The sequence below is a fragment of the Xiphophorus couchianus genome, chromosome 1 (assembly GCF_001444195.1).
Source record: "Xiphophorus couchianus chromosome 1, X_couchianus-1.0, whole genome shotgun sequence".
In the NCBI taxonomy this organism is placed as follows: domain Eukaryota; kingdom Metazoa; phylum Chordata; class Actinopteri; order Cyprinodontiformes; family Poeciliidae; genus Xiphophorus; species Xiphophorus couchianus.
The window spans coordinates 8,448,532-8,473,915 of record NC_040228.1 but is presented as its reverse complement, the minus strand read 5'-3'; the positions used below and the strand labels follow the sequence as shown (position 1 = coordinate 8,473,915).

The 25,384-nt window shown below is 39.3% G+C and overlaps 2 protein-coding genes across 5 annotated transcripts in view; both read left to right on the top strand.

The window, feature by feature from the left end:
• mtcl2 (microtubule crosslinking factor 2) overlaps positions 1 to 25,384 on the top strand; it is a 95,847-nt gene that overhangs the window by 30,984 nt on the left and 39,479 nt on the right. The gene's annotated exons all lie outside the window — the stretch shown is intronic.
• On the top strand, positions 18,884 to 20,824 carry LOC114141626 (general transcription factor II-I repeat domain-containing protein 2-like). Its single transcript, XM_028012281.1, has one exon. It carries the CDS (start codon positions 19,005 to 19,007, stop codon positions 20,808 to 20,810), a length of 1,806 nt encoding a protein of 601 aa, XP_027868082.1. The 5' UTR covers positions 18,884 to 19,004; the 3' UTR covers positions 20,811 to 20,824.

Genomic DNA, 25,384 nt, shown 5'->3' with positions numbered 1-25,384 from the left:
TGGATGCACTTCAGTTCCACAGGGATGGAAGCAATAAGGGACGAACTTATTCTAAAGATGGTTGACGGAAAACAGATGATAGGACTGAATAGAGGCATATTTTCTTGGTATTTCGTCCTGTAAATATGAAGAAGCCCAATAGAAACATTCAAAATGATACTGATAGAGAAGGTCAAACTGAATTTATGTTAAAAGTTAAGGAATAAAATGGTAACACTGTCAGCTTGCCTCTGGTTTGTTTCAGGTCAGGTTTTGTTTACGGCTAACGCCATTACTTCTCTTATTCTCTTTGTTGTGCACATGCTATGTTGGTTGTATTGTAAACACACACCAGACTTTCCACAGAGTCTACTTATTAAACAAATAAGTAGGAGATATGCTGGTAAGATGACTTTGAAATGATTTAGTATATTGATTTGAATTGAATCTCTTTTTTTCTTCGCATATAGAAAGCTAACTTGTCCTTTGGTGTGAACTGATGCTACTGAAATGAGTGAGATTCAGCTGAATTAATTAGGATATAAATGCTCTGCTTCGTGGTTTGCATTGTTGACATGATTCAGTATTTATGTTTTATAAATGCCGTCTAGTGACCGGGACTGATGTTTCCCCTGTCCAGTGAGTTATGTGTTTTCATAGATGACTCAGACTAAGTAGCAGGACCAGATCAAACGTGTTTGATTTATAGTTTGAAAAATACGCCGCATGCTAACTGTCATTTGTTAGTTTTAGCTGCAACCTCTCCTTAAATCTAGTGAACAGAAAATTGCAAAGAGAAAAATGAGACCAGAAAAAGCATCTAAAGTAAGACGGATGGAAGGAAAAGCAGCTTGGATAACTGAGAAATTACACTGAGTGAAGAAGGATGGAGAGAAAAGGAACAAAAATTATAGATTAAAAAAGTAAAAATGTCATGGTTTGAGTTTCTCTGTATGCTTATTTTTGAGTTTCTGTGTCTTCTGAGTCTCGTGTTGTCCTGTCTACCCCTTGATTGTTCCCAGGTGTGTCTCGTTCCCTGATTACCTCCTGTGTATTTAATGTCACCTGTGTCTCGGCGTCTCTGTCGGGTCTTTGTCTAAGCAGTTGTTTGTTGTGGTCTGTCGTCAGTAGTCCATTTGTTTTCCCCGTTGCTACCTGTGTTGAGCCTTGGCTTCCGCTCAGCAGTGCTGCCTGGTTTTTGGACTTTTGTGTTGGATTAAACTCATCATTTCACTTCAACCTTGGGTCTGCTGCGTTTCCCTCACCGCCTACCACACCACTTCATGACAAAAAGAGAAAAAAAAACCCCACAAATGCTAGGACTGAACCATGTGGGGGTTGTGTAAAGAGGAAGTCTGACAGAGGAGATATCTGTCCAAATTAGAAAAAAGAAAAAAAACTTTAATGAGTACAGGGTGAGAGGAGGGAAAAATACAGCAGTTCCCTGTCTCGTCTTATTTTCTTCCCCTCTCCTCTCTTCAACTGTTCTCTTTCTCTCCTTGTTTCTTTCTGCAGATTTCTGAAGCTAATATTTCTCCTGAAGGTCATTCAGTACCCTTCCTCTTTGTCTATGTGTCTGAACGCGGTGATGTAGAATGAATCAGCTCAAGGTGGCAAGCAAAAGGCAACAGACTTGTATATCATGGATGTTTTTATGCTTGAACAGTATTTACTGGAACAGTCCATTAGCTTTCTGGTCGGAAACTGCTGCCATCATACTACCTCATGCTGTCCTTGGGGAAAAAACTAAACAAAAAAAACAAATCAAACTTGTAATTGCTGATGCTTACGGGGTTTAAAATCGACTTTAGACCTGAAGACAGCAGCTCAGGAGTGAACCACTCCAGACATTTCTTTTGTACCTTTCTGTGTTTTTTTTTTTTAATACCTCCCTCCTTCTCTTTAAGTCCTGGTGAAATACTAAAGGAAGCTGTTCCCTGCTGTTCCTGACTTTCAGGAAGTGCTGCCTTTTGTTTGCAGGGAGCCGAGGGATGTGGGGCAAGGGTGGCTGGAGACTTTATAGTGTGTTTATGTGGCTGCGTCTCTTTGTGCGTGTTAATGTCCTTTATTTTAGCAGTGAAAAATAGAGGTACTGTGTGAAGCTAACTTCATTAACCTACAGATACAAGGAGATTATTTAGGGTGCATCAGGAATTCATAGTGCACCTCTTTATGATGTTTTATGCTGCTAATCTTCCTTATTTGGAGTCAGACATTTTTGAGGTACTACAGTACATGCATGTAAAGCTAACAGAAAATTAGCAAAACACATGACAGCAATTCAACGCACTGAGGTATGGAGATATGGCGAAGACACATGACTGAAGTTCAAACTGAGCATCAGAATGAGAAAGTAAATTTTCAAAGTCTAAGCCGAAGTTCAAACTTTGCTCAAAATGTCTAACATTTGCACTGGCAACTAGTTTTCCGAGCAAAAGAACTACAAAAAATGTTCCCTCATGCTGTTCCAGAGGATTAGCCTTCACTAAATGTGAAGCTAGAGAGAATTTAGGATATATTTTTTGTAGTAACAAATTCCAGAACTACTGTGAGCTGTCAGTCAGTTGTGTATGGTGACTTTAAAATGTTGCCTCATGTGGATTAAAGTACAAATTGGCTTCATTGGAAGCTAAATGAGTTTAGGCTACAGTGTTTTGAAACAAGCTTCAACACATGGCTATAAGAGTTAGCATGCGTGTCTGTAAAGTAAACGGCCTACTGCAGGCTCATCACAGAGGCGAAGAGACTTGCTAATAACCGAGTTAACCCCAGCTTGTACGAAACTAAGGATAAAAAATTTGGTGTTGGAAACAAGACGACATGGGGTCTGAATCTTTTGCAAGTCCATAACAAAGGCTAGTAAACCTTCATCCCGTTGATGCACCGCCATTTCACCTACTTCCCCCCCCGAGCGTTCCTCTCTGTACTTAATCCAAAGCACCAAACACGTCATGGAGCTCCATCTGACACCACTGGGAGGAAGTGGAAGCAGTGTTTATCACAGAGACACAAGTTTGGAGAAAATGGGTCAGAGCATCAAAGTGGTCTGGGTTTAAACTTGGCTTTATCTGGGTCGCATTGATTGATTATAGTGAGGATGGTCTTAGAAGAGGGACATTGGGGACGTTAAAACCAATTGTGTTTGTTAGAGGAGGCAGTCACCGTTTCAAAGCTGGAGGGAAAGAAAGTGAGAAGCGTCAAGTTATTGCGATAGGCTGGTGGAAATGTGTCAAAAATGATTATTTAAACTGTAAGTTGTAACAAACCTGAAAGAGAAGTAAGAAAAATATACACTGACCTCGTAAATTGTGGATGACCGATAGGAATGCAAATAAAAGTAAAACACCAAGGTTTTAAAGACATGGTGAACATCATGCAGTAAAACTTAAAAGGAGCTAAAGCCCAAAGGGGGAATTGTGTGAATTCTGAAAATAGGAGAGGAGCAGAAGAGGAAGCACAAAAAAGACTGAATGCTTCGAAAGAAAAAGGGGAGCGAACCAGAGGGAAGTCAGGGTAAGACGAGGGGAATCATGCCAGGAGGGGTTTTCTGGGTTGATCCCAGCTTCACAGGCACCAACTGGGACAGACAGCAGTTGCATGTGCACACAAACACACTTGTGTGCATAAGAAGAGAGAGACTTGCCCTCTTGTTTTCACAAATACTGTAATGCAGATGAGTAGAAAGTCGGTTAGGAATATTGAGGCCTTATAGAGAAGAATGCACAAAAAGAATCAGAGCAGCACAAGGGCAAACCGCAGAGCCTCGCGTCACTACTGCTGGCTTTATAGCAAACAAGGCATGCAGAAATTTACTGAATTCTGCATGCTGCCACCTGGCTGGAAGATAAAAAGCCTTATCAATCTGGAAAATGTCAGGTTCAGCAGAAAGAAAACAGTTTGTGGATGTGACTGTTGCTGGATTGTATGTACAAACTGGCAACACATTAATCAGACACCCGATTAATGTGGGTCTCTGATTTGGTTGAGACAACATTTAAATCTGTGTTTATTTAACTGATCACTTATAATACTTCTTCACAGTTACAGTAAGTTTTACTTTTAATGCGATGGAACAAACACTGAATTTCACTGCTGTGTTCTGCACAATATTCTGCACATTAATCAAGGCTAAACAGTCCAATTATTGGTGTGTGTTTACATTTAAAACCCAGATGTAAACTTGCACTGCATAAAAAGACATACATTTTTTCCCCCGCCATCTAACTTTGAATCAGACAAAACGTTTCCTTTTCTAGGTCAGCTAGGATTATTTCTTCTTGGTAAAATCAGCTCCCTGTCTGTCTTGATATGGATTTAGTTCGGGTGCTTTTGTATTAGTGTTGAACTTGTGTGTTCTGTTTTTTCTATCTTCTTTTTTATGCTTTGATAATGTTACTTTATTGTTACACATATTCAATCGCTGCATTTTTGTTGCCGTAAACCAGTTTTGGTTGCCTCCAGCTTGAAAAGCGTTTTAATTAAAGTTGAGTTAAGCCTCTCAAGAACATTGATAGACCAAAGAAAAAAAAATACCAATAAACCTTTTGCTTTCCTGCAAAGTTTATTTCTTCAGTATTTGGTAGCATTGTTAAACATTTTGTGTATTTTCCCAAAACTTCTGATTTTAGACTGGAATTCTGTCCCACACATTCGGTAAAAAGAGAAGAATCTCCTCTCCATTTCATTTAACAAGGAAACATAAACCTAGACGGGGTGTGAGAATGGAAAAAATATGAACTGTAATTTTATGAACAAATTATTGCAAGTACTTGCTGGACCCACGCTGGACAAGTGTAGCTCACCGAGTCAGAGAGGGTCTGAGAAGCCTCAGGTGCAGCAACAACTTTAACAATCTACCCAGGCTGTTGCCTGAGGGCGCAAGGCACTGCTGGAGTGAGGGAGGTGAGCCGCCACAAAATAAAGAAACAAAGAGATACTCCAGGTAATTCTAAGATCAGCTCTATAGGGAGCAAAAAAAAAAAAATCTGGACAGAGGAATCAGAGGAACTGGTATGAAGCCCAGGCCCGAAGGCAAACTAGCTGAAGTGACTGAAATCAGGTTTTCTAAAAAAAGAAAAAGAAACATGAATAAGAGAAGGGGATTCTACAGCAATATAACCAAATAACTTCATCTAACCAGTTCTGGATATAGTAATTAATCACAAGGTCACATCAAAAAGAAAATCCTCACAATAATAGATTTTTGTATTTTTTTAAATTCCAGTTCATATCAAAAACGTTTGCACTGCACGAGATTTTAAGGTTCTTATGTACAAGCACTTATTTTTTCCCACTGTCAATAAAGGAAGTCTGGAGTCCTTTTTAGTAATAATATGATAAGATTATTTTAATTTTCATTTCATCGTTACTCAAAAGCTTCATTTTTCTCATCAATCAGGTGTTATGGATGTCTGTCTCTCCTTTCCCTTCACCTCCTGTTCTGCCCTTTATGAATTGGCAGACAGAAATATCAACAAGCAACAAGCAAGCAATTTGTGCCTCATCGTCTCCTACAAAATCATTAGCAGCGTTTAGTTTTCCTAAACTCAAATCTTGTCTCCTGTCTGTCTTTTTTTTTTTGCTACAATCTTATTCTGGTGTAGAATCACTAATGGCCCCACGGGGGAGAGGGGATGGGGGGCAGCAGGGGTAATTTCATGCCTCACTAACTGTAACGTGAGCCTGCCTGAGACACCCTGCGCCAAAAACTGGTCAAATCACTGATGGAGGCGCTGAGCAACGACTGGGTCGTAATAACAGCGAGAACACGCGAGAGAGAAAGACGAGACGAGACAACCAGAGGGCACAGAGAAGAAGAATGGAGGGAGGATGGATGCTTGGATGTATCGATACCTTTCAGTGATGGGAGCCCTGCGGTTAGATCAGATGGTGGGGAACACCACAAGCAGCTCTTTTTTACAATTTTGTCCATCCACAAAATTAAAGGAAAACATCTTTTGTTTGTTTGTTCATATCCGTAAGTTTGTTTAAAAAATGAGGTTGTCAGATCTGTGGGAAGAAGTGCAGACTTTTTTCAGCTCAGCTTAAAAGAGACATAACGGATGTACTTAAAGCGTCGAAACACATTGTTCTCTGACGATTATCCCTGACTGGTGCCATTAAAAGCAGCCATCGAGCTTCCAGTAAGTGCTCACCTTTTTCTGCAGCGGGCTCTGTGCAAATGCTAATGCACTTCCAGAAAATGAGTCTTGGCGAGATGCTGCTTCACCTTTTGACAAGCTTAAAATACATTTCTTTATAATGTTGCCTTGATTGTATATAAAGGACCATTTCGTTATTTTGAACTTTCCTTGAAAGAAATGATTTAAGCCTAAATTCTTGCCAAATTTGAAGAAGAAGAAGAGAATAGATTTGTAGGTGTCATAAAGTGGGCTTCTAGCAACACTATCTCAAATGTTAGTAAATGTCAGGTATAATTTCCTCTGCAGCTGCTGGATATTTTAAATGCCAGCCTGAAATACACAGTCAAAGGCAACAAGTCTTTTGTCTTGAGCAACATCTGAATTGATCAACTTAACTGTTAAAATTATTCAGTTGCTATCAGCACATTTATATATTTTGTCACTTTACAATTCTAATTTATGATGAGGATTTTGTTTAACAGGCCAACACACAAAGTAGTGAATAAATATGAATCTGAAGGAAAACTATAGTTGTTGTTTTTTTTTTTTACAAATAAAAGTCTGAAAAGTGTGTGATCTTTATCTATTTAGCCTACTCTGAAATACTTTACTCTGAAATACCTAAACAAAACCCGTGCAACTGCCTACAAAGTCCACTAAATAACGATCAGGCCTGTAATTAGATCTCAGTATAATTCTAGCTAGTCTGCGAAGCCCTCTGAGGTTTATTGGAGAACAATAAACAACAATCGGCTCCATGAGGAGGTCTGTAGTGTTCAGAGCAGAGTTAGTTAAACGAAAGAGACACAGCCGTCCACCCAGAGTGACATTTATGAGACCAAAATGACCAAAAGTCTTTGGGCAACATTAAAAAAGTTCTGTAGTGTGGAAAGCTCACACTTCATATCACCATTAAGAATCATCCTCTGGGGGTGCTGTGGTGGCGCAGGGGCAAAACACGACCCACGTATTGAGGCCATAATCCTTGTGGCGGTGGTCGCTGGTTCGATTCATGGCCTGGCGACATTTGCTGCATGTCTTCCCCCTCTCTCATTGCCCTTTCCTGTCTAACTACTTTGGCCACTGGAGCCAACAAAACCTTCAACAAAGAAAAAAAGAATCGTCCACTGAATGTTTCATAACGTAAAAACATACAGATGCTGTAAATAACAGGATGAAAGTGAGATGGGATAAATACAGCACTGCACTCTAGTCGGCTAGTGAGCGAGATCATTATGGACAGGTGGGGAGAGAAATGAGCAGATGGAGGAGATGGGAGGGGCAGTAACTTTCACTCTCAGCCTTTGAGAGGTTTACAGCTTTTAAAAGCAAACTGAAGTGCTGATTATCTCACCTGTGGGGAGATGCCGGGGTCTGTTGGGAATCATCGTGGGTGGAGGTACACACCAACAACGAAGAGGATTACTGTGCCACATGTTGGTGGGATGATTGATTTGGTTTTTAATGGACTTCGTAGGTTCAACCTGAAGCACTGAAATCACAGCGGATACTTTCCCTTTCTTTGACCTGAATTACACGTGCTGTCCCTTTAAGTACGTCTTCACTGTTGCTATAATCTGGAGATGCTCTGAGCTCATAAATTAAATGTTATTATCCAAGCTCTGCACTCTGACTGCAGGAGTAGTCAGTGTTAGTAAAATGTAACATTCACGTTTTACCGTCAATAAGATAAATTTGTCAAAACAGATTAAATCATTGCAGTGCCCAATAATGTGACCGGAGTCACATTTCCTTCTTATACGTCATTGAGACACTTACATTTTTACAGTGCAGAGTATCTCTGCACTCTTAACAGCATAGTCAAAGCTTTTGATTTAAGTTTGAGCTCTTTTCTGAGAAAAATAAATCTGTTGTATTTTTGGGACCTTTAGGCTTATAAATTAGATTTAGCATTTCTCCATAATTTTTCTGAACTCTAATGCTGCTCTGGTTGAATAACCTAAATCTGTGCTTGTATTTCTTCTAGTAATCAAGGGGATTATATTTCTTATCGTAAAGATAACTTACGTACCGGGTAGCAATAGTATTCTAACACATTTTAAATGTCAGTGTGGTATATTTTATTGATAAAAATTCTCAGAAGATAAAAGTTGATCAAATGTTAAACTCTAACTCAAGTTTGGAGTTTCAACACAGGAAAGGTTTTACCAAATATTTGCTGGAAAGTTTGACAGTCACCATCATCATTGGTATTTTTTTCTAGCTGGACACTGACCTGTACACTGTTCCTGACTTATGTAAAAAAAAAAAAAAATCTAGCGCTGCTTCCTTAAAACAGGTTATTTGTTTAGGTATTAAGCACAAAAAATAAGTTTTGTGAACTAGACGAGGAGTAAATAAGTGTCGCTTGCTCTGCTGTATTTTCTGCTTTATTTTAAACCTGATCAGAATATCAAAAGGCTTTTATTTAGTAATCGGGGTCTAAAAATATGACTGGACATATTTGTCTTAACTGCTCATCTTTATGGGACTTTCAAGAAAGCATTCCACTCTAACAAGGCGATTGGTGTCCATCATCTTTTTCTAGGTATACAGTCTGAACAAGAGGTAAGCTTAAAACGGCTGCTATAAACAACACTGAACGAGGTCCGTAGTTTATTTTGCCATCGCTCACAGGGAGGAGAATGGTAGGAAGGAAGACGTGGTTTTATTTTTAATTCAAAAAACAAATAATGGGGGCTGTAATCCGTTTTGGAGTCAAAATGTAGTTTCATCTTGACAAGCACGAGGAAACACCTCTTTGGGTTGAAAAGGAAAAATCTGCAAATGAAGACGTCACCCACGCAATCACACTGATCGCTTATATCTCAGGAAGCAGAACAAGTGCACTAAGACAAAACCCGACTTACATCAAGATGTAATAAAACCGGTCGCAGATCTTTGCCAATTTCCCCCCCAGAGAAGGCTGCATTATCGCTGCTGGGATTACTAATGGTCGAGAAGTTTATTGCTAATAATGGCTGATGGATGCTGGAGTTTATTGTTGATGCATTAAAAGTATGAGCTCTGCTGGGTGCAGAAGTCGTGCTGCGGCCGCGCTCAGCTCCATGTAAGCCGCAGTGAAGAGATTACCATGAGGCTGCAGGTGCAGGTCTTTTGTGAAAACACGTGTCTGTGTTTGGAAAGATCCTTTATGCTCTCTGCCTCTTGTCTTTGTCCTCCCCCATTCCTCTGTTCTCCGTTCTCTTCCTATCTTTTCATTTTTATTTTTTCTTCTTCTCCTTTTCGTCCTCTCCTCCTGCCTTCCTGCCCACCCCCTACCCCCTGCTTTTCGCCCGGCCGCGCGGGGTGACATCATCAGCACGCTGCCGGCCGTTGTTATGATGTGGAAATGGAGACGTGGAAAATGAGTAGCTGGCACCTCCCGCTGATGCTATAGTCTGGCTGGACTGTGGTCGCCATGGTTACACTGCTTGTGTTTGTGTGCTGCTCTGCACAAACAGAGCAATGTGCTGCAATTGAGTTTATGTCTCGTTGGCAGACTCACTGTTTGAAATTTAAGACGCATTAGTTTTTGCTTCTTTGCAAAAAATAAAAATAAAAATTTTAAATGTGGTCCTTCAGAGGAGATGAAGCAAATGTCCTGTCAGGGAATATTTGCAAAGGTGTTACACAACTGGAAAGAGTTATTTGATGTTGCTGTTTTATTTTAGAGCAACAATTCTGGAAGGTTTTGTGAATAAATAAATAAAATTGACCAAATCTGTTTGTTTCCTATGCAGGACATTAATCTATGTGTATCAGTCAATGCACTTCTTTGCACTTTATGAGATTAATAAAAATCAGATAAAACTTGGGGATATGTTCAGTAATGTCTTATATTTTATAATTTCTTGATTTTTTTTTTTTTTTTAGGATTCTTTACTATGTGCTTTATTTCTTAAATAATCCTAGAATGCCTGAGTGGTGGACCTCTGGAGAAAACGTTAGCTTTTAGACATTATTTTTTAAAGTGATGCTCCTTCACAATGCATCCCAAATCATAGTTAAACGACTTATGCCAAATTAAACGGCAGCAGCTGCAAAACAAATGCTTGAGAATGACAAACGAGAGGAGTCATGAATGAAGAAAACAGCAGCTGACTTTTACAAAACCAGAAAGTGAATTTAGATTTGTTAAACAGAAGTAGCTAATGAAAAGGAAAGAGAAGGGCTCGATTTAAATAAAAAAATAAATAAAATAAATCTTTTTCAGCGAATTATCATTAGAAGATTGTTTGTATTGTTGCTATAGTGATGGACTTGTTGCTGTGTGAGCTCACGGTCGAAATGATATAATCTGTGGCACATCCAGGATTTCCTCTTCTACAAATACTGCATATGTGAAACAGTTTTTCAGCTACGCTCTCACTCTCTGTATATGTTTCGTATGTTGGACTCATGTAATTTCACATCCAGTTGTATTTTAAAGATGACGAACAACGCTGCCGGTAATGATCTATGAGATGTCGTTCACTCGTGGCATGTTGGGGAGTCTCATCCAGTCACCCAGATCAGAAACGGTCACTGGTTGGTTAATGGGGCAGAAAGGAGCTGTGGGGATCTGGAGCTGGCCCGATGAGAGAAGAGAAGCAGCAACGAAATCACACAATGACTGACAGAGTGGCTGGAAGAGAGAGGAAAGAGAAGGATATTACATGAATGCTTTGCTGTGCCTAAAGAGAAATTTGGCTTTAAAGGGCCCATGTGTTGATATTTAGCTGTGGAGGAGATTTTTTGATTAAAAGAAGAAAGCGTGAACTGTTTTATGACCTAGCTCATAAAATGACATCTAGGAAATTATATTTAGATTCTTACTGAAATAAATCATTTCAGGAACAGTTGCTGAGAATTGAATCTACATGGTCAGACTTTCGTAGCGTGTTTCTGCTCTAGGTTTAGACTAAGCTTCATGTCTCATGGTATCAGTCTGCTTTTGGGACTGTTTCACTTTCAGCGAATTTTCCTGTGAAAAATACTGTCTGAGTTTATATTAGCATCTTTGAATTTTTGGGATTTTCTGACTTTTTATAGTTTTTTTCACAGTTCAGTGGATCTTAAGTCTCCGCTTTTACAGGTAGTTTAAGAAAGTTCCTCTCTCTCTCAGTTAATGTGTATTTTGAAAAGATTTTTTTAAACTAGAGAAGCAAGAGTTAAAAATTTTTGAGAAACGTTTGACTGTTTTATTAAATTGAGTAAATATTCTAGGTTTTTAAATCATAATCGGTGCAAGTCCTCCCTTTTTTATCTTTTCACTGGTAAAGTTTTCACAGACATGGAGTTTTTAAAGCACACACTTTCTTCAAATGCTTACAATTATTTCTCTACATATTCAGTAATTGGACAACACGTCACAGGAGAGACTTTGCTCTTAGAAATATTGCAGTGTTTTATTCCTTCAAAATTTCACAGTACAAGAACTCGCTACATTTGCTACTTTAAATTGTTAAACTTTTTAGCACATTTTAAAGTTCACTCAGGATGAAGTTGCATTTCTGCTGAAAAATGTCGCAGGGCTACGCATGCCTCCTTAGACACAGCCTAAAGAGGGAACAAAGGAAAGAGGAGCCAAAGTTCTTCATGTTGTGTTTGAAGGATCAAGCAGCATTATTCCCCAAATGCTACTTGACGCTAATGCTACGTTAAAGATGTTCTATTCTCCTTACAATGAACTGTTTTTGTTTATTTTGCTTCTTTTGGATACCTTTATACTCCTGCTTGCTTAAATACTGGACAAAGTGAAACAAACTGAAACCACAAAGAGATTTTTAATTTTTTTTATTTTTCAGCTGGAGGTCCGACAAATAAGATTTGGAAATTCTAGGGGTGTGAAATTCAAACACTTATAAAAAGTGTGAAGGCTACAGAAAAGCAATAAAGGTGAAGAAGCTGAGGTATCAGAAAGTGGGTTGTAAAATGAGAATTTAAGTATTTAATATCATATGGGATCACAGGGATGGGTTTGGTTGGTGTGAGAGGGCTGACATGCTCATTGGGCTGGATGACTCTGTAATCCTACAGTAAAGACGATTTATGATTGTCCTTTTCGCTCTAGAGGACATTCACGGAACATTGCAGAGTTCGCATCTTCACCAGGAAAACATGACCACACCGATAAAGCACTGGGGTTAGCAGGAAAGAGATATATATTATTTTATGCTGAAATTTTCTGCATTACCAGCATTGATAAATATCACTATGTTTGATTCAATGACAGAGCACATCAGTGGACAGATCCTAATGATCATTTTATTGGCCCAGTTTGCGGCGTGAAGAGAGCTATTATTTCAAACTTGGAGCCAATTCACTCTCACAGATTTCTCTTCCAAAATGAACCATCTACTTGCAAATATATTGTGAACGATTATAGCCACATTAAGTTTGTAAAAAATGCTGAATGTGGAAACGTGTGTGCTCGTTTAGCTACGTTTTTGTTGTAAGAAGTAAAACAAAAGAGAAAAAAACAGCTATTGTAAGTTAGCATTGATTGTCGAGCATCCAAGATACACATTAGAACAATATCTGGTAAGTATGTGGAGATTTCACCCATCAGTTATCAACATAGTCATAGAAATTCTCAAATTTCACGTATAATTTGATATAGCATGTATTTGATTCATATATTATTTTGTGAGAACTTTACAAAATAACTTAACTTAAAATAACTGTTAAAGTTTATCCCCATGCCATGCCACTGCTTAATAAACATAAACTGGATAGAGCTGTTACAAGAAGATTCAACATGTTAATATATGTGTTTAAACTTAAAATGATCCTAAAAATAAAAACAAAACACCAATTTCAGTGTGGATTCCTCTTTGAGACAAAGAAGAAAGAGTAACTGGTTCTGTGGAGTTGGCAAACAAGCGCTCAGTGAATTTGCTTTTAACTCATCTGGGCTGGACTTCAAAAACATTTCATGCCTCTTGAAGCTGTATAGGTTGCCATACCTGGCCTGTGGGTGATGGTGAAAAGCAAATCCTTTGAAAGTGGTCGATTGTCAAGGTTAGTTTGCTGAGGGTTTGTCCTCTCCAACTCACCGTTTTTTTGTTTTGTTTTGTTTGTTTTTTTTCACAGAATGACTTGGGTCATCAGGGTGAAAACACGGATACTGAAGGGAATCACAGTGCACAGAGCCGAACCATCAGTGGTTAAATGACTAGCCAACCCTCTTACAGTTCATTCACTTGTCCATCGGTAGCCGACGAGATTTCACTGTCTGAAAAAGATTTCAGTTTTTCCAAATCTAGTGGGAAGGTGTACTTCTGCATAATTGCATAATTGGAAATGAAATAAGCGGGGCTTCAAGAAAACTGATGAGTCAACTACCCATTAATTATATGAGGCGGATATGAAATGTCCCCATGGCCTATTTTACAAATAGCTTTCATAGCTCCTTCAAATAGACCTTCTCATAATTAGCACAAATATCCCCAGCAGCCTTGCAGGCTCTGGACATGCACCGTCTGTGATTACAGTTAATAGAAACTCATTGGTTCCACACAACTATGAAGTTGACTTAACTTCATCAAACAAACAAAAACTCAGGGGAGCAAATATGGTTGCTGTTTTCTAAAGTTAACTGGACATCTTTATATATACGACTACTCAGTTATTGGTATGTGTTTATTTATTAACTATTCTGGGTACTACGCCTTCTTATCTGTCTTGTTGCTTAATAAGGAAACATGGGAGTTACAAACTTAGATCTATGGATGTTCTTTAATTTGTTGCTCCCAAAAGTACAAACTGACCTGGACTAGAAAGCTTTTAGGTTTTCTGTACGTCGTGTTTGAAACAATTTACAATCTGAGCTTCAACTTCATGCCCTTGTTACGCTGAGGGACTTTAAAAATAGGGAAATATCTTGGCAGGTTTTTTCTGGGAGCACATTTTAACGTTTTTTGTTTGCTTTCTTTGTAATTCAGCTGATGTTGGGGTGTGCCGTGGTGGCGTAGCGGTTAGCGCGACCCGCATTTGGAGGCCTGGAGTCCTCGACGCGGCTGTCACGGGTTCGACTCCCGGACCCGACGACATTTGCCGCATGTCTTCCCCCCTCTCCTTCCCCGTTTCCTGTCAGTCTACTGTCATATAAGGGACACTAGAGCCCACAAAAAGACCCCCTGGAGGGAAAAAAAAAAAAAAAAAGATCAATTCAGCTGATGTTGTCTTGGCCAGGTCTCACGTATTAAAGAGATATCTGGTCTTGATGGGCATAAATAAAGATTAAGTAAAAAAAAAAAATAAAACTCAGACATAAAAAATGACTTGCATGTACTTTATGCATGCTTCTAGGTTGGCTAAAATACACCTATTAGCCTGAGCTTGGCAAAATTATAAGTTGTCAGAGTTTTAAAGCTAAATGTGAGTAGCATGCAACAGGAATTTAGCTGTATCACTTCTATTTAGATGAGTATAAGAATTTAGTCTGTACTTTTTCCACAGTGGCTATTTAGCAAAGGGTTTCTTCACTCTATGAGTTCCTTTCAGCAACATTTCATTGTCTACAGTCTACGGTGAAAATCTAGTGAACTCCAATTAGCAATGCTAGGTTGAGCTCTAAAAAGTGGCTAAAAAACATTTAAATTCTTTGTATCAACCCCAAGTGGCTTAAATAACATTTCTAACTTTTAGCTTCTTATTCTAACCTTGAAAAAGGTATCTGACTGTAGCGTGAATTGATCATTAAGCGCAGACAGGTCGGCCTCTACCAGGATTTATGAGTGTTTGGTTGTACTTTCCCTTCCCGAGCTTTCGTTGGGCACTCCAGTGGTTTACCCTGCACTTTTCTGGAGGTTCAGTAATGCAGGTTTGTGTTCGTCTGTCACACTGAGGTCAAAAATTAATAGCCACCACATAGTTGGTCCCAGCACTGATTTGATGGGAGCAGTGGAGCAAGTCCAAGTGGCTGAGTGGGAGCGCTTGCATACGGGCATTTCTGTGTCTTCCTCTCAGGGGTCTTAGTCTCTGCCAGAGCCTTCACCGCAGAAAAAATATTGCAACAGAATCAGAAAACGCCCTTGATGTGGAGCAAGTGAGAGCAGAGTTCTGGGTTTAACTCTCTAGTGGTGCAACAGTGAATGTGTTTTTTCTCTTATAAAACTGGCTCGCCCCTTCAGAAAAAAAGATACAACTAAAAGACCTCTTGTTTTAGCAGGTTGCTTACTTTAAATTTTCCATTTGACTATAACTTTCCACAAATCGTCTAGTTATCTTCTTGTCTTTTTTCACTCTTATGTTTTCTTTCTACTTTATGTTTTGCCTGCTTACAATTGTAGCTTTAAATCTGGTCACCAGACAGCAACAGCCACACAACAACCCCAAATGATTGCCTCTTTGTTCGGTTGCTTATCAGCTATCTGGAGCTTCGTCGTCCTGCACACATTCCCCTCTGTGTAATAACCTCCGCCATGCTGCGAGCCGATAAGCCGGTCGTTTAAAACCACATTTAGCTCATTCCTTCACCCGAAGCTAACAGCTAAAAGCCCCTTATTCATTTGTGTTTGACTCTGTGCCAGGGTCAGCATCTGCCTTGGTCGCTTTTAAAACCAGACCGGCCTCTCTAACTGGATAAAATCAGGTCAAACTGTGTCACAGCAGAGAGCATTTGCTTTGCACATCACAATTAATTAGTTAAAAACACCCTCGCCTAACTGTTTTCACATTTTAAACTCCTGGAAAAGGCACATCTTCTCCCCTTCAGTGAAAACAATTACGGACAAGACAGCATCTCATCATCACTTTTTGCTCGGAGCAAGAAGTTAGGCCTCCAATCAGCCTGTCATATCCTGTTTGATTTCCTGTCAACACGCGATTGCCAGGATTGCTGGAGTCAGAAGGAAGGAGGGCTATGAGGAAGACGAAGGGAACAAACAGGGTGGCAGGAAGAAGAGGGATGCGTTTAACGCCTTGTGATGAACTTCTGAAGACAGCTGTGTCCCAGCTGTTGTGAAAGGATGACACATAAGCGTGTGCTCAGCTAAGATGCTTGTTATCACCGACAACAACACGATTATGGTCTCTACAATCTAATCTTATGCTGTGAAAGATAGGGAACGAAACCTAGAAGATGGAGAGGAAGACACGTGTTCTGACACCCTTGACAAAGACGTGTTAAAATACTTAAAATGATCATCTTTTATAGCACTGCAAAAGAATTGAAAAAACCACTATTGCTAATTGCTATTAGCGATTCGCAGTAACGCGTATAGGTAGATCACTGACGGATTCTATTCCAGAGTTTTTCTACAGTATTTGGACTGAGATGGTCACAAAGGAGGATTTATTGCAACTTCTGCTAACTTGGCCATCTACTGTAGACCCTTATTCTGCAGAAAGACCCACTGGTGAGTCATTTTCAGTTTTCTCCAACAAAATCCCAAGGGTCCATGAAGGAAAAACAAACCTACAACTATAGCATCTGGATCTGGATGATAAATTGCCCAAGCAATTATTGTTGTTTTGAAACCATTTTCAAGTAATATATCGATAACGGCAAACTAATGCAAGTTAGCACTTTTAAAGATCAATAGACTTACATTTTTGTAAAGAAAACTTAACATTGGTACTGGAAGATTTTTTTTAAATCCAAAATAAAACAACAAATAAATAAAACAAAAACTACTTCAACTTCTACAAAAGATTAATTTATTTGATTTCTTTTTTCTTCTTTTTTTCCCCGCCCTTCCAACAATTTTTTCTCCCTTCTGTATAGACGTCACCAAAGTTGCAAGATGAGTTGACAGGCCACACTGTTTACATCAGGAGTGTCATGAGTGTCTGCTGAAATTACCCTTCGGGTGTGTGTGGTGAACACGCTGGTCTTTGTGTTTGAACTGTCAGTCACATCTAAAGGTCAGTCGAGCCCTTTATGTCTGCCAGCACCGGATATTGTTCTGCTTTCACTGAGATAAAACAGGCAGTTATTATTTAAAGCACCACAAGGTTCAGCGTGTTGACTTTTATGACAGACTCAGTGGTTATCCGTCTTTTATCTATGATACCTTAAATCAAATATACTCTAATTAATTGACCAAAGTTATAATTTTTAGCCAAATGTTTGACACAGTATTTATTACGTATGTGATCATTACTAGTGTTTAATGTATCTGTAGCTTTCTTTCTCCAGCGGACTATTTGCAGCTGGATGTGACACGCGCGCACACACACACACACGCAGACACACATAATTGATGAATCTCGAACTGCCAATTACCGAAGAACCCAGTCAGCTTGCTGTCATACGTGCTCCACTTCACTGTCTTTCTTATGCAGCACACTGTGATATACCACCAGCTGTCACTGCTGCCTTGTGTGTTTGTCAGGTGTAAGATGGAGTGTGACAAGATATTCTGACTAATTAAATTTGTGAATCACACTTTCCTACCAACCACATGGAGGTCGGAAGGGTGAGTTTGTGTACATGCAAGTTAGCCCTTGAATGTATCTAAATAAGGATATACTGTATGTATCTAGGCTGCCCTTGCATGTGTTGGCACGAATAAGGAAAAGAGGCCTGTTTGAAACATAAATAAAGCCGTGTACTGTCAAAATGTTGACTATTGTTACAAGATTTATTTATATTTTTCATGTATAAGATTATTGTAGTAAATTAAATTCATATTCGTGGAAGTTTCCAATACTTTCTCACAATAGAACCAGTATTTTCATATATTTTACTGGTTTTGTAAAATATATGAAACAATGAAAACTGTCCCCACCACATGATACTGCCACCGCCATGTTTAAAAATGGAGATAGAGTATTCAAATTATTTACAGAGTTAGCTTTACCAACAAATAGCACTTTACATGTGCTACTTTTGTAAATAATCATTTATTTTATTTGTGCTATACAGGACACAGTCATAATTTAGAATTCATTCAGGTCTGGATTTTGATTGGGCTCTTCCTCTACATGACTATGCTTTGATCTAAGCCATTCCAGTGTAACTCTGGTGGCATGTTGATTGCTGTCCTTGAAGAGGAGTGTCAGACTCATTTTCGTTTTGGGCCATGTCAAGATCACAAATGTCCTCCAGGGCTGCTTGAAGCAGAATGTATTGATAAAACTACCCATAGATTTCTCTGCAGTCGATGAATGCTTCTTGAAATTAAATAATGTTGAACATCTTTTCACAATGATATCCTTTGGCAGTATACAGATAAAAGCTGTCTTGATTTGATTGATAAAATAATATATTTAATCACACAACTGTTATCTGGAGAGTTATATTTCTGTGGCCCTAGAGTCTAATGGGCCACGAAACAATTAATGGTGGGCCGGATTTGGCCCCCAGGCCTTGAGTTTGATAAATTAACCAACATATTAAAAAGTGATTGTTTTTTGTATTATTTAGTTTTGAATCAGATAGCCCCAAAAATGCTCTTGTTCTTATTTTTAATTTTAGTAAAACATCAAAAACACAAAATGGAAAAATGGACCACAGAACAGAATGCAATGGTTTTCACAACACATAACATTTCTCTCCATATTTGGACAGACCAAATATAATCCTGGAGCATCTGAGATTTTTTTTTTCTTGTCACAGTTACATCTGGCACTTGCATAAGGCGTCTTCCTCTTTTGTCTTTTAAGATCTCAGACTCTGACTCATTCTAATCTTTGCAATTGAGGAACAGGAGGTTAACTTCAGGTTTCAACTCATTAGATCAGACATGGGCAAACTACGGCCCCTGGGCCGTATACGGCCCGTTAGGCTTTTTAATCCGGCCCGCCGAACTTGTCCAAATTATGTAAAAACCCATGGATGTGTAAAATCCTGTTTCATTTCCCTTTCCCCTGCAATACCCTCGTTTCCCCGATAGACGGCGCACTAGTCTAGACACACTTTCCAGCTGACATTTCCCCCCTTCGGTAAAAATGAGCGGACCAAAGAAAAGAAAAGTGGACACTGAGTGCCGAGTGTTTAAAAAGGAGTGGACAACAAAATATTTTTTTACTGATGTCCGATCAACGGCTGTATGTCTGATATGCCAAGAAACGGTTGCAGTTTTCAAAGAGTACAATATCAGCCGTCACTTTGCCACAAAGCATGCTAACTATGCTAGCAAGCAGTCAGCACAGGAACGGGCGGCTACTGCTCAGAGGTTGGCAGCTAATTTACAGACTCAGCAGAATTTTTTTCACCGACAAACTGCGATCCAGGAGTCGAGTACCAAGGCAAGTTTTTTGCTGGCATTCAAGTTAGCAAAGGCTAGCAAGCCTTTATCCGAAGGCGAGTTTTTGAAAGAATGCATAGTAGACACAGCAGATCTCTTGTGTCCGGAAAGCAAAGGCAAGTTTGAAAAAATCAGCTTGTCACGCAGGACAGTGACTCGGCGTGTGGAACTGATTGACGAAGATCTAGTCAGCGAGTTAAACAAAAAAGCGGAGTCCTTTAATTTATATTCACTAGCACTGGATGAAAGCAACGACATGAAAGACACTGCTCAGCTCCTAATTTTTATCCGAGGGATAAATGACAGTTTTGAGATAACGGAGGAGCTTTTGAGCATGGAATCGCTGAAGGGGAAAACGCGAGGAGAGGACTTATATGAACAGGTGTCTGCTGTCATCGAGAGAATGAAGCTGCCTTGGAGTAAACTTGCCGGTGTCACCACGGATGGATCGCCAAATTTAACTGGAAAAAACGTTGGGTTGCTGAAGAGAATCCAAGATAAAGTGAAAGAAGAAAACCCTGACCAGGGTGTTACTTTTCTTCACTGCATCATTCATCAAGAATCTCTGTGTAAGTCTGTATTGCAGCTTAATCATGTTGTGGATCCAGTTGTAAAACTTGTTAACTTCATACGAGCAAGGGGACTTAATCACCGTCAGTTCATTGCGTTCCTAGAGGAAACCGATGCGGATCACCAGGACTTACCCTACCACTCTCGTGTCCGCTGGTTAAGTTTGGGGAAAGTCTGCCAACGAGTGTGGGAGCTCAAAGAGGAGATTCGTTCGTTTTTGGAGCTAATGGGGAAATCCGACGAATTCCCTGAGCTGAGCGATGAGGACTGGCTTTGTGACTTTGCGTTTGCTGTGGACATATTGTCACACATGAATGAGCTGAACGTTAAGCTGCAGGGGAAAGATCAGTTTGTGCACGATATGTACACAAATGTGAGAGCCTTCAAATCCAAGCTGATTTTATTCTCCAGGCAAATGTCAAACAAATCTTTCGCTCATTTTCCCACACTGGCCATGCAAAAGGCCACCCGAAACGTGAAGAAATACTGCAAATCACTGGACGACATGCACAGAGAATTCTGCCGTCGGTTCACTGATTTTGAAAAAATTGAAAAGTCACTTCAGCTGGTGTCCTGTCCCCTGTCACAAGACCCCGAAACAGCACCGCATGAGCTGCAATTGGAGCTGATCGATCTTCAGTCTGACTCCATCTCAAAAGAGAAGTTCCGATCTCTTAAACTGAATGACTTTTACGCTTCACTTAACGAAGTCACATTTCCAAACCTCCGGAGGACGGCACAGAAGATGCTGGCATTGTTTGGCTCGACCTACGTGTGTGAGCAGACTTTCAGCGTCATGAACATCAACAAAGCCCGATACAGATCCCGGTTAACTGACCAACACCTCAGATCTATTCTGAGAATTGCCACAACAAAACTAACTCCAGACTTTGATGCACTGGCAAAAAAAGGAGAACAACAACACTGTTCCCACTGAAATGTGAGTTTTTCTACTGTTATGAAAAAAATAGCAACTTGCGCATTTATGCACAGCAGCGGTATACAGTAGCTTAATTAACATGCCGCACATCGCTCTCATTTTAAAGACCCCTTCCTTTCGTTGGGTAATAATATGTTCTGAATGTTGAAAGTGATTCCATTGATTTTTTTTCCCACTAAATGTTGATTTCTTTAAAATTTTTTTAATACATTTCAATCCCCAGGTTTAATCAATTACATTGCTTGTCCAAATGCTCCTGGCCCGGCCCCTCTGTCAAATTTTAGAACCCATTCTGGCCCGCAAGTCAAAAAGTTTGCCCACCCCTGCATTAGATGCTGCTTTCTGTCAGAAAGCATCAACAAAGCTCAGTTTGACAGAAAAGGAGCAGGGAGGTGTGAACTGCACATGATGCTCTCTATTTATAGGGTCTAAAAGGGTGCTGCTTGTGCTTCACTGGGACGTCCACAGTGTCACACTCACCAGATGGAGACCCTGTGTGTTGGTGTGTTGCCTTCACATATGGTTTCTCTGTGTGAAGTAGGACAGGAGGGGGAGATGTGTTTGTGTAACCCTGTTTTGATATCGCAGGGTGACATTTTAGAACTAAAAACACGCCATTCCTGACTATTTTAGTTTTCAAGATGTCAAAAGCAGTATGTTTTTTTTGTACAGGCATGTACTGTACTTTTTAATGTAAAGTGTGCTCATCAGTTGTCTTGATTTCACTTTATTATCAGTCACTTTGAACGTCAAACAGGAAAATAAATGGTTTTCATCAATAGAGATGAACACAGGTGACAGCTGAATGAAATAGAAAATACTGTTACAGTTAGTAAACATGCTAAGGCCAGCTAATCTAGCCGGCAGAATAATCTCAGTCTTTCCGTCTGTCACGTTCCTGTAATCCATTTTCTCAGCCACTTGGTTATTAATTCTTACCCACTAAGCTATTATTAGAGCTATCAGTCATAAGCATGTTGACATTAGGCTCAGTGATTTACCTTGCTGCAGCAATCTGTCAACGCCCAAACAACCCAATAGGAACTATTAGTCTTTCAAGTGACACGAGAAACCTTGATCCTCCAAAGCAGCAAAAAATGGCCAACTATCACATTTTTGGGTTGAAATTGCATTGAAATGACATACATGTCTTACCTTAATCTGGATTTTTAAAAAGTGAGTATTTTGTCAGTTTTAGGCATCTGAAAGCCGATGCCTGGTTTCGGCATTGGCTTTAGTTAGAGAAAAAAGGTTTTGCTGCTTTAAACACTTCAAATAAACTGTTCAGCTGGTGACACTGGCGTGGCGAATGTCTTGAAAACTTGCCGGTTTTCAGATTTAAATGACTCAGAAACCCTAATGCCAATACATGAAACTGTATGGAAACATTTGCGTAAATATGTTTGCAGCACAATTTAATGCAATAGATTTTGTCATCTGTGAATTTAGCTGTAAATGGGGTAATTTGTTCGCTATTGTCGGATCTTTTTCTTTGCTTAGTATTGAGGAAATCGGATGTAGACAATCATTACTAATCTTTTCCGTTTTGCTTGTTATGATCGTCGAAAGGGGATAAAAGGCTCGCACGTACACAATAATGTGCAGTGATGTTGAACAGTAAATCATGTTTGTGAAAGTTCACCCTGCAGTTGAACTATCATTACTCTTAAGCTAGCCCAGAAGAACACTGTTTCCCTTGTCTCGCTGGATAAAGAAGTAGAGGAAGAAGCTTAATGAAAGAGCATAAAGCGTGGCCGTAAATATTTCACACCCTTCAATTAGGTCTTTAATTCATTCTATGTCAATATTGAGGTTACAGTTTTACACTTTTTGATGAGCCAAATCTCCCTCCGTGTGCCTCTTCCTTATTTACGTCCTGTCTTTATCACATGGTTGTTACTCCGACACTGAATGCACAGAGTGGGCTTTCAGGTTACTGCTGATGTTTAATCATGTTAATTGGGATGAGCTGATTGCTCTCCGGAGAGACGCTTAGATGATTTAACTCCCATTTTCTGAAAAATTAAAGAAAAGAAAGACCAAAACAAATGTCTGGACCTTTTCAAACCCTGACTCCTGACTTTGTTTTTGATTCAACTCAGTGGATCTCCCTCCTTCCTTTCTTTCCTCTCTCATCGCTTGTCGGTCGTCCGCCAACACTTTCCCCCTCTTCATTTACTTTCCTACCTCCTCTTCCTGTTTCTGTCTTCTCATTAATGTGCTGCCAACAGGGTGCTTTGGCGACAGCCTGCAGAAGCTGTCGTCACGGCAACGTGCTATGGTCTGTGGTTGCTGATGCATTTATTTGTAGGGGGGAGATTGAAACGGATGCTGTATTCTTTGCTTGCTCCTCAGAATAGAGGAGGTGATGGCATTAAATATTAATAAAACAAAGTCTGACCTCTTCTTTATCCTCCAACTCGCTGAGCTCATAGGACTTTAATGTTTTAACCATTTGAAAAAATTAAGAGAATCATAAAACTTTTGAAGTATTGAATTTTAAATCTGTATTTAAAAAATGTGTCTGCTTCCATTCATGCACCTCTGCGCATACTGCGTGTGTCTAACATTTACCAGACATTGTAATATCGATTATGTTTTTGTCAGTGCAGTAGTTCCTCATTGAGTATTACACAGAAAGGAGCAGACAAAAATAAGAGCTGTATTTACAGAACACAAAAGAAAAGGAACAGGTCCTTTAAAACGTTTTTTTTTTTTTTAGAATTTTACGTGACATCTGCTGAGCAGCAACAAAATAAATTTGGCAACATTTTGGCTTTGAAAGATAAGGAAGATACCTCTAAGCTGTAGAGAACCAAAAGTGTCAGCTAAACCCAGACGATCACCGTATTCTCACCACATTCATGGAGCACGGATAATTCAGCTCAATCAAAGCAGTGGTGTTGTGTTTGAAATGTCTTTTTCTCAAGGTTACCCAGTAACACACTGCCCTTAAGAAGCACACAGTTGACACACACACACACACACACACGCTCATGTGGCCCAAACACACTTATTGGCAGATTTACAGAAGCTTTTCGATTGATGGAAGAGGCTGGGAGTGAGCAGCGGTGCTTCTGGTAACAAAGGAAACCTCCTGTCTGCCCCGTTCCTTGTTTTCTCCTCAAAATAATTTTCTCTCTCTCTGTAACACCTGAAACCTGGTTTCATTTTTTTTTTAATCCTCTGTTTACATACATTTCAGACAGCTTGTGATTACGTGTGACAAATGAAAGTAACAGAAGCTTGAGTTTATATTTTTCTTTCTGGAAGCTACATGCAGAGTAACACATCCGTTTCCAGTCAGCCCAGTGGCTCTTTGTTGCTCTGCTAATGGCATGCTAATGCTATGCTAATTGAGCGTTTAGCCTTTTGGCTTTGGCTGCGCTTATATACACACGCAAGACAGTGAGAGCTGAATTACATCACTTTTGTTGCATCACTTGTTTCCTCTGAAGACCTGGTGGGAAAACGTAAAACATGGGTTATGATAGACTGAAAACAGGAATCTGAACAACATTAGCTGTTGCTGTATGGTCTCTGTAGTTTAAGAAAGGCATAAAGCCAGTTTTTAGAATTTTTCAAGTCGGTGAGGATTAAATGTTTGATGTAGAACCACCTGATTTATTTGCATGGTTCCTACATTGTCTTGAATACTCTAGAAAAATATGAGATTTGATTCTATCCAAATATAGAAGTGTAAAGAAAGAAGAATCAGTCATGGTAAAACATTTGTCTTGTTATGGACTTTTTTCTTATTTGGTTAAAGTAAACAAACTCTCAAAAAGGATCAACACATTTATATTTATGTTACAATTGTTAGGTTTTTGTCCAACTCATGCATTGTTTTGGTTGCTGACTTGTGTGTGATCAGGAGTCAAAATCTTGTCAGGTTTCATAAGAGTCAAGTTGGACAAACTGTGATCAGAGCTTAATTTAATGGGAACGTTTTTGTAAAAAACAGTTTTCAGGTAATAAATACGCAATCAAATTAGATTAGATGGGAGATTTGTTGAATATATGCCTGAAATAAATGAAAAATACTTAACTCCGACAAAAATAAGATGATAGTTTAACTACATGGTTGTCAAGTAGTTTGTTTAAGGTACAAAATAGAAATCTGAAAATACAAAAGTCACAGGTTACAAGCTGTGTTTAATCAGTTCAGATCTATAAAATGATTAATTTCAATGTTAAAGCTGATATAAGTCCATATACCAAAAAAAGCTGTGAAATAGCCCTTTACCACACTGATGAGTTAGAAGCAAAGTTTTATGCCAATGTTAAAACTAAACTAAGTTAACGTCTCAGACATTATAGTAACTAGAAACGGTTTGATTCATATGTTTCACTCTGTGCATCTTCTCCTTCTCTGCATAATGCAAGCACTCAGATTACATTCTTCTCCCTCTTTTATCTCCTTGCGTTTTATCTCTTTCATCTTTTACCTCTATTTTTTTCTCTCTCTCTTCACACCTCCACTCCTGTGATGAGAACACACAAGGAATTGTTTTATTTCTACCTTCAGAGTATTCAACTCCAAAAATAAAACACAAACATGCCCTCATTGC

Bases quoted from the DNA above. Each gene is read 5' to 3' on its own strand.
- LOC114141626 (XM_028012281.1), top strand. From the start codon at position 19,005: ATGAGCGGACCAAAGAAAAGAAAAGTGGACACTGAGTGCCGAGTGTTT.